Raw genomic sequence first — 9,032 nt, 5'->3', positions numbered from 1 at the left:
GACTTGAGGGGTCCACCTTCCGACTTGAGGGGTCCACCTTCTGACTTGAGGGGTTCACCTTCCGACTTGAGGGGTCCACCTTCCAGTGCTGCATCAGACCCAGAGTGGAACTTTTTCACTGGGCAATATTTTTAGAAATAGTTTGCCAATTCCTTCTTTCTAGTCTTTTTTTTTAAACTTATTCTTTCTCCACTTTATTACGCCCCTTACACAGGTCCCAGCTTCCACAGGCTTGACTGTATTTGTTAGACCATGCCATACAGGTGGACCTCCATCCACAGTCACCTAGGCCAGCCTTAGGAGAACCTCGCTAGAGCAGAGTAGAGAAAGTGTTAAAAAAATTAAAAAAGACGGTTCGAATCCACCAGGTGCTCTGCCGGGGAAGGAGGGACAATCTCCTCCTGTACCAGTCAGATCTGATTTGACGGTACACTCACACAAAAATAATAATAAAAAAAAAATTAAAAAGAAAAGCAGGCACTACTTACTGTGTGGCCTTCTCTCCCCTTTCCATCCAAGTCATCTGAAATGATTTCTCTTCTGTGGGCCTCCCTGTCTGGAAGGTAGTGTCCCTCAGTGCAGGGGCTTTGCCCTCTCTTTTTCACCCTAGAATATAACCCACAGCAAAACATAGTAGGTGCTCAGTAAACCTCTGGGAGAAGCAGAGCCGGGTGGCATCAGCCACTGTGATCGGGGCTGCCTTCACCCTTGGGACCAGGAGCACCTTTGAATGGGCTTCAGGCTGTCTCAGAGGACGCTGGTGCTCAAAGACGGGAGGCTCACTGAGGGTCCCCTCCCTGCCCTGCCCCTGCCCCCCTGCCCCTTACTGTCTGGGCTGCAGGCCGATTTGAGGCCTCTGTGATTGAGGAGCGGAGGAAAGGAGCGGAGGACCTGCTACGCTTCACGGTGCACATCCCCGCTCTCAACAACAGCCCGCAGCTGAAGGAGTTCTTCCGGGTACGTGCACCCCCGCCTCCTGGGCCTGGGACGCTGCCCACCGGCTGCACTGTGACCCCCACCATGCCCACCATGCCTTTCTCCCCTACAGGGCGGGGAGGTGACGCGGCTCTCAGAGGTGCCCAGGGACTTGCATGTCCTGCCACCGCCTCTGATCCCCACGCCACCCCCTGAAGAGCCCAGGCCTCACCCTGAGGAGGTCCAGCTGCTGCAGCCCCTGCCCCCTGAAAGGAGGGGCCTGGAGGAGTTGGAGGTGCCAGGTGCATGGGGTGGAGGGAGCCAGGGCTGGCGTCTGCTCTTCCTCCTGTCCATCACCTTGGTAAAAGGCTGCCAATCCACTGGGTCACCCTGGGAAAGTCCTTTCCTTTTCTGGACTATAGTTTCTTCATCTGTAAAATGAGTCCAGACCCCCTTGGTTGCTGTAAGGACTTCATGAAAGCACCATCCTACCTTTTGGAAAGGGGAGAAATATTAAGTCCATCTGATCATGTCCCTGTTGATCTGTTCCTCAGCCGACCCCCCACCATCCAGCCCTGCCCAGGATGCCCTGGACCTCCTCTTTACCTGTGGGGCCACGGAGGATGCCAGCGGGTCCCCTGCCCAAGTCCCACTCACTGAAGCTGAACTGGCCCTCTTTGACCCTTTCTCCAAAGAAGGTAAGTAGCTGGGACAGTGGAGAGACGGGAAGTAGGACCTTGGGGAGAAGCTGAAAGGATGTCGGTACAGATCAGAGAAAGATGCCCTCTCAGCCAGGAGGCCCTGCAGGAACACCGCAACTTTGGCCTGGAGAACTTGAACCAGGCACCCCTTCCCCAGGTGCCTCCCCAATGAGTGGTGGGATGGAGGGGTTGAAGGGGACAGGTGCACAAGAGGTGGGTGGAGGTGAATGGGAAGTATGTGTCCATCCTCGGGGTTCCTGTCACCCACTATCTAAACATTTCGGGCCTCAGTTACCATTCAGAGGCCACAAGAAAATCCCTGAGACTCTCAGAAGCCCGCCTTTTAAGTCTGGAGCACTCCTACTCCAGCCTAGGGTTAAACTTTGCAGGGACATTCTAGTTCCAGGGGGAAAAGGGTGCGTGACAGACAGTGTGGTAATGCGTACCTAGAGACAGAATTAGGAAGGTCAAGCTGTCTTCTCAAAAGCATGGGAACACCTCAAACAGGCAGATCGTGGCCAGTCTGCCCTATGGAGCCTGGGTGATAATTTATGATTGGCTAACTGAAAGGCTGCCAGGTGGAACCACAGAGGTTCTGCGGAAGAAAAGGCCTGGCTAGCCTCCGACGGTAGTTAACAATGATAAAAGTTTATCATACACAGCCAGCTTCTGGATTCTCCAGACACTGTCCCCTCTACTGGGGTGGCTGACCTCGGGTTGTTATCCTGCTGGGCAAGAAGGGTCTGGGAGTGGGCAGCGGGTTCCAGCAGGGCGAGGGCCAGTGTGGCCTGAGACCTCCATACCTGCTTACAGATGATGCCGGTCCCAGCCCCACCCACGTAAGTGAGCTGGCAACGATAGAAGTAGAGCCCAGGAGACTGGACCAGGACCAGGACCCCTGGGAGCCAGGAGGGCAGGAGGAGGAAACGGATGAGGAAGGAGGGTCCTCCCCTGCCTATCTGAGCCAGGCCACGGCGCTCATCACCCAGGCCCTGGAGAACGAGAAGGCAGGTGCCTATCCTGCCGCACTCCAGGGCTACAGAGATGGCGTGCATATCCTGCTCCAGGGCGTCTCTGGTGAGTGGGTTTCTAGTGTCTCTAGTGACAGGGTGTCAACCCAGTGCAGTAAGGGACCCAGGGATCAAGAGCCCTTGCTCTTCACTGACTAGCTGGGTGACATGGGAAGTATATTTCTCCATGAGGTCTCAGTTTTCTCGTATGAAATGGAAAGAATAGACACAAACACCCAGGGAGGGAAGAGTCTAGCGATGCTGCATTGTGGAATTCAAAGGGCCAGACCTGGGTCCAGTACTTGGGCTGAGCCACTCTTTCCCCACAGGTGACCCATCTCCTGCCCGCCGGGAAGGTGTGAAGAAAAAGGCAGCTGAGTACCTGAAGCGGGCAGAGGAGATCTTTCGCCTGCACCTGTCCCAGCTGCCGCCGTGAGAGGCCATGGACCCTTCCCAGGACTGTAGCTCCAGCACTGCCAGCCACCTTCTCTTCCTGACCCTGGGCCTGTCCCTGCTCCAGGACCAAGCCCTCTCCCCTGGGCTTGTAACCCCAGGGGCTATTTATGTAACTGGACCAAGAAAGAAAAAGCATTCATTCTCATTCCCTGACTGCATCTGCCACCTTGAAATCAGGGCTTCACACTTCTGATCCCAACCTGTGTGTTTATGAGAAAGGAGCTGTTTGGTTGATAAATTATCTCTTTGCCCATCTAGAACTGGGTCTTCAGAGCACGGTCTGAGGCCAAATCAGGTCATCACCCTTTTTTTCTTTTGGTACGGCCAAAAATTCTTTTTATATTTTTTAATTGTTGAAAACTCAAGAAGAATCCTGTTTTCTGACAGGTGAAAATGGCTTGAAATGTGCATGTCCACTGAGCATTTTTTTGGTGTGTTGCCAATTGCTACTCTCGTCATACACCAGCAGAGTTCAGTTGCGGAGCTGTGACAGGGAATGTTGACCTCGCAAGCCTGACTCCTGATCTGGAGAATGGGGCGAGTAGTCACCCAGGAAGAGTGGAAGGGGCAGTGAAACTGACCAGCCTACAGCCAAGCCCACCATCACGCAGGCCAGTCTGACTCATGGTGATTCCGTGGGTTACAGAGCAGACGGACACCACACGCCTCTCTTGGCTGTGGTTTCCCTAAAGCAGATTGTTGTTGGGTGCCTTCAGACCAGTTCTGACTCATGCTGTTGCCAACGACCCTGTGCTGCAGCAAAAGGAGCTCTGTTTCCGTAGCCCATGGAGAGTCACACTGTGAGCCCAAAGGCTGTGCCTCTCTGGCGGTTCCAAGCCACCCGCGACTCCTTGGGAGAGACGTGGGCAATCTCCTCTTCATGTGGTTTACGGCCACGAAAGCCAGCTGGACAGTCAGCCATGAATATGTCTGACTTGAAGGCAATGCAAGATTTTGCTGAACGAAAGCTGCCCAGACCAGTCCCATCCTCACAGTTGTCAGGCTTGAGCCCACTGTTGCACCAGCCAGTGTGTTAGTCTGTCTCATCGAGGGTCATCTTCCTTTTGGATGACTTTCTACCTACAAAGCATGAAAGTCCTTCTCCAGGGACTGATCCCTCCTACTAGCATGTCCAACATACGTAAGACAGAGTCTTGCCATCCTGGTTTCCAAGGCTGTGACTACAATACAGGTTTATTTCATTCTCTGACATTCCATGGTATAGTCAGTACTCTTCACCAATGCCTTAATTCAAAGGCATCAATTATCCTGTGGTCTTTTTTATTCATTGTCCAGCTTTCCCAAGCTTGACACAAGCACCCCTTAGTCCTCAAAGTAACACCTCTGCTTCCTAACATATTAAAGAGATCTTTTGCAGCAGATTTGCACAAAACGTTGTTGTAGTTATGTGCCATCGAATCGCCTGTGACTTATAGCGACCCTATGTACAGCAGCCCTAAACTCTGCCCTATCCTGTGCCAATCTCACCATCTCTGACACACCTACCCCCATTACCCCATTCACTGAATCAATCCATCTCATCGAGGGTCTTCCTCTGCTGTGCTGTCCTTCCACCCTCCCAAGCATGATGTCCCTCTCCAAGGACTGGTCCCTCCTCGCAACATGTCCAAAGTATGTCAGACGAAGTTTCAGAATCCTTGCCTCCAAGGAGTATCCTGGCTTCACTCTCTCTAGGATGAATCTGTTTGTTTTCCTAGCAGTCCATGGTATATTCCAGACTCTTCTTCAACACCACAGCTGAAAGGCATCAGTTCTCCTTCTGTCCTCCCTAGTCATTGCCCAGCTCTTTGCTACATAACAAGTGATTGCAAAAACCATGGGCTGTATCAGGAGCACCTTAGTCTCCAGACTGACATCTTTGCACTTAAGCACTTTAGAGAGGTCTCTAACGGGGAGGCTGGGCTCTATGAGGAGAAATGTGGCATCACGATTGGAGCAAGAATCATCAACAATGTGTGTTATGCAGATGACACAGCCCTGCTTGCTGAAACTGAGGAGGACCTAAAGCACTTGCTATGGAAGGTCAGGGACTGCAGTCTTCAGTATGGATTGAGACCCAATATCAAGAAAACAAAGATTCTCACCACCGGGCCGATTGGCAGCAGCATAATGGATGGTGAAGAGATTGAGATTGTTCAGTTTTGGTTTGCTTGGATCCACAGTCAACACATTTGGCACCAGCAGCTAGGAAGTGAAAAGATGTGTTGCACAACACATTACACCTTTTAATTTTGTGACTGCAGCCAGGCAGGCCTTTTTTCTGCATCACTGCTAGGTGAGCTCAAAACTTGTTGTTGTTATGTGCCGTTGAGTCGCTTGCGACTCATAGCGACCCTATGTACAACAGCCCTAAACCCTGCGCTATCCTGCGCCAACCGCACTGCCTCCGACACACCCATTCCGATTACCCCAGTCACCGAATCAATCCATCTCATAGAGGGTTTTCCCCTCCTGCGCTGTCCCTACACCCTCCCAAGCATGATGTCCCTCTCCAAGGACCCGTCCCTCCTGGCAACATGTCCAAAGTATGTCAGACGAAGCCCCAGAATCCTTGCCTCCAAGGAGTAGCTTAGTTTAACCCTCTCTAGGATGAATATATTTGTTTTCTTGGCAGTCCATGGTACTCAGTACTCTTCTCCAGCACCACAGCTCAAAGGCATCAACTCTCCTTCTGTCCTCCCTAGTCATTGTACAACTCTCTGATGCATAACAAGCGATTGCAAAGACCATGGCCTGTATCAGGCGCACCTTAGTCTCCAGAGAGACACCGTTGCTCCTGAGTACTTTAGAGAGGTCCCTAACAGCTGACTTTCCCATTGCGATACGCTTTTTGATTTCCTGACTCAAAACTACTAACCGGTTATTTAGTTCGGTGGACAGGTGCAGACTGTACTACCCAAGGATCTAGTGAGACTGACAGCAAAGCGATTTAGGGGACAGGAATGATGAAGAGGAACCAGAGGTGAGACCATTCATCTGGAAGATCCTTGACCAAGTGTTCATTGAAGGAGCTGAAGGATGCTGTCTCGCCCACGTCCTGCCAGGGCCCCGCCCACGTCCTGGCAGGGCCCCGCCCACGTCCTGGCAGGGCCCCGCCCACGTCCTGGCAGGGCCCCGCCCACGTCCTGGCAGGGCCCCGCCCACGTCCTGGCAGGGCCCCGCCCACGTCCTGGCAGGGCCCCGCCCACGTCCTGGCAGGGCCCCGCCTCAACTAGGCAGCGATTGGTTGCAGGAGAAAGCGCAAACTGATGCATTGTGGGGGTGGTGGCTTATACTGGTTGGAAACACGAACATCTCCAGGCGTCGCGCGGGGCTTGCGGAGAGCCTTAGCGGCTCAGGACTACAGCGCAGTGCACCCTGGGAAGCTGTTTCTGAACTGTTGAATCGGGGAACCGGTGAGAAGACGGCAGTGAGCGGGCGGCAGGGGGGCTGCCAGGGTGGGAGGCGGACCCTGCCGAGCGCCGCCTGTCCTGCTTCCCCCGACTGCTCCGCTTCTCTGCCGGCCTGGCGTGGACTCCCCAAGTCGACCGGATGGGGCCCCGGAATGCTGAGCGCCGACTCTGTCCCCGCAGCCCACCCATGCCCGACTGCGAGCTGCCGGTGGGCACATGCCCGGATATGTGCCCGGCCGCCGAGCGCGCCCAGCGCGAAAAGGAACGCCGCCTGCACCGCTTCGAGGTGGCGCCGGGGAACCGCAGGGACCAGCCCCGGGCTGACCCGCAGCGCGCCGTGAAGGAGTACAGCCGGCCGGCCGCAGGCAAGCCCCCGCCCCCGCCGAGCCAGCTGCGGCCGCCGCGCGTGCTGCTGGGCGTCGTGCGCTACCTGGCCGGCGAGGTGGCCGGGCGCACCGACGCGTCCCGCGCCGAGGTGGCCAGCTTCGTGGCCGACCGGCTGCGCGCCGTGCGCCTGGACCTGACCTTGCAGAGCGCGGGCGACGCCGAGGCGGCCGTGGTGCTGGAGGCGGCCCTGGCCACGCTGCTGGCCGTGGTGGCCCGGCTCGGACCCGACCCGGGGCGCGGGCCCGTGGACCCCGCGCTGCTGCATGCTCAGGTGCAGGAGGGCTTCGGATCGCTGCGGCGCTGCTACGCGCGAGGCACCGTCCCGCACCCCCGCCAGGCCTCCTTCCAGGGCCTCTTTCTGCTCTATAACCTGGGTGAGTCAAGCGGTGGACATTGGTGCTGGGAGGAGGGAGAAGTAGCATGAGCTCCTGGGGGAATCAGAGGTACCTGAAGAATGTGTGTTGTCGTAAGATCCTCGGACCTGCCTCTGTCCAGGGTCTCGGTGTTGTCAGAGAAGTGGAGGGGGCGGTATTGGGAATGGGGACGTTGGCCCCATGATGGTTTTCAACCTCTATAGAATAGAATGTCTAAAATCCACCAGATGCTTTGCTGGAGAAGGAGGAACCATCTCCTCCTGTACCAGTCAAATCTGATTTGACGGTACACACACAAATAATAAAAATTTTAAAAAATTAAAAAATAAAAAAAGAATAGAATGTCTACTCCCAGTCACAGTTGCATAGCTATCGAGGACCTACTTGATACGTGTGACCTTAGATGCAATATATATGTAGTTTCTAGATACGTTAACGTGTCTAGGAAGTTTCCAGATACATAAGCAGCTGCGTGGTAGTGGTACATTCTCATTCACCTCCTTCTAATTGTACTAAAATGCCCCTGGCTTCTTAGCCCACTGATGAGTCAAGAACTTGGGTTAAAGTCATTGCCCAAGGTCCATGACAGTTTTGAAAGGAAAGCAACGTCCCGGAAGCAAATGGCTTTTCAGGTGGACAGGGCAAGGCCTGGTGGCACCAGCTCACAGGTGTATGGGGGTCTGGGCGAGTTTAGAAGCTTGGATTTGGGAGGTGTTGTTGTTAAGTGCCTTCGAGTCGTAGGCGACTCATAGCGACCCTATGAACGAGAGACCTGGACACTTGTAAAACTTTCATCCTTTCTCCAAGCGTTCAAAGCGTTTCTGGAGGCAAGCTATTTCGGAAGTGGATGCCACTCCTGCTTCCGAGCTTGTTGTAATCGGGGAGCGCCACCAAACACTGCCCACCATGGGTAACCATTATCGCACGTAACACATTTGGGAGGTGAGGGCCACTATATACCAGCTTTAGGACTGCCTCAGCCTGGTATCTGTAAGCACTGCCCACTTCTTCATGGTCAGAGGATGTAGTTAGCTGGAAGGAGCTCCTTAAAGAGATGGCTGAGGAGGCACCGGATTGGTGAGCAAGGGACGAGGGAAGGGCGTGGTCTGTGAAGTGGGCGTGGTCGCGACTGAGGATTTGACAGCGGCAGGAGTAACTCTAGTGCTGTCTTTTGCCCTCCCAGGCTCCATGAAAGCCCTCCAAGAGGTTCTGCAGCTGCCGGCTGCCCTGCGTGCCTACCCAGCCCTGCGTACGGCCCTGGCCATCGACACTGCCTTTCGCGAGGGTAACACTGCCCGCCTCTTCCGCCTGCTCCGGACTCTGCCCTACTTGCCAAGCTGCGCTGTGCATGGCCACGTGGCCCAAGCTCGCCGAGGAGGCCTGGCCCGCCTGGCTCGGGCCTTCAGCTCCCCCAAGGGCCAGACCTTGCCCCTGGACTTCTTGGTGTACCTGCTGGCACTTGACGGACCCAAGGAGGCTCAGGACCTGTGCCAGACACACGGGCTGCCCCTGCACGGGGAGGAGGCAGTGGTGTTCCTAAAGGGTCACTACAGGGAAGAGGGGCTGCCACACGCAGGGACCTGCAACCTGTTGGTGGAAAGCAAGCTTCAAGGGCGCACCCTGGAGGAGGTGGTAATGGCCGAGGAGGAGGAGGAGGTGATGGTCAGCCCCAAGTCCTTGGAGTGATGGGCACCCACCTCTGCGTGCTAGGACTAGAACAGAGCATTTGGATTCTTTTACCCACGTGATTCCCAGGCAATAAAAGGGACTTATTTA

General features: G+C 54.9%; 2 protein-coding genes across 3 annotated transcripts in view; both read left to right on the top strand.

Annotated features, from left to right (window-relative positions):
* Positions 1-3,062, top strand: part of SNX15 (sorting nexin 15) — an 11,322-nt gene extending 8,260 nt beyond the window's left edge. Inside the window, exons 4-8 of one of the 2 annotated variants that reach the window (XM_006901459.1) lie at positions 842-957; positions 1,049-1,217; positions 1,470-1,613; positions 2,430-2,693; positions 2,956-3,062. In XM_006901459.1, coding sequence (XP_006901521.1) covers positions 842-957; positions 1,049-1,217; positions 1,470-1,613; positions 2,430-2,693; positions 2,956-3,062 — 800 coding nt within the window. The remainder of the gene's footprint in view (positions 1-841; positions 958-1,048; positions 1,218-1,469; positions 1,614-2,429; positions 2,694-2,955) is intronic. The other variant, XM_006901460.1, reaches the window with a different exon arrangement.
* A 3,584-nt stretch (positions 3,063-6,646) lies between these two features.
* Positions 6,647-8,942, top strand: SAC3D1 (SAC3 domain containing 1). Its single transcript, XM_006901526.1, has 2 exons — positions 6,647-7,256; positions 8,440-8,942. The coding sequence occupies exons 1-2, from the start codon at positions 6,683-6,685 to the stop codon at positions 8,940-8,942; spliced, it is 1,077 nt and encodes a 358-aa protein (XP_006901588.1). The 5' UTR covers positions 6,647-6,682.
* Positions 8,943-9,032: the final 90 nt, after the last annotated feature.

The sequence above is a fragment of the Elephantulus edwardii genome, unplaced genomic scaffold, assembly GCF_000299155.1.
Source record: "Elephantulus edwardii isolate Elephantulus edwardi_28Jun2011 unplaced genomic scaffold, EleEdw1.0 scaffold00328, whole genome shotgun sequence".
NCBI classification, from domain to species: Eukaryota; Metazoa; Chordata; class Mammalia; order Macroscelidea; family Macroscelididae; genus Elephantulus; species Elephantulus edwardii.
This window is presented reverse-complemented; position numbering and strand designations above follow the sequence as displayed.

Excerpts from the sequence above, each read along its gene's own strand:
- SAC3D1 (XM_006901526.1), top strand. The coding sequence starts at position 6,683 with ATGCCCGACTGCGAGCTGCCGGTGGGCACATGCCCGGATATGTGCCCG. Across the intron at positions 7,257-8,439 it reads CTTTCTGCTCTATAACCTGG|GCTCCATGAAAGCCCTCCAA; the intron begins GTGAGTCAAGCG and ends TTGCCCTCCCAG.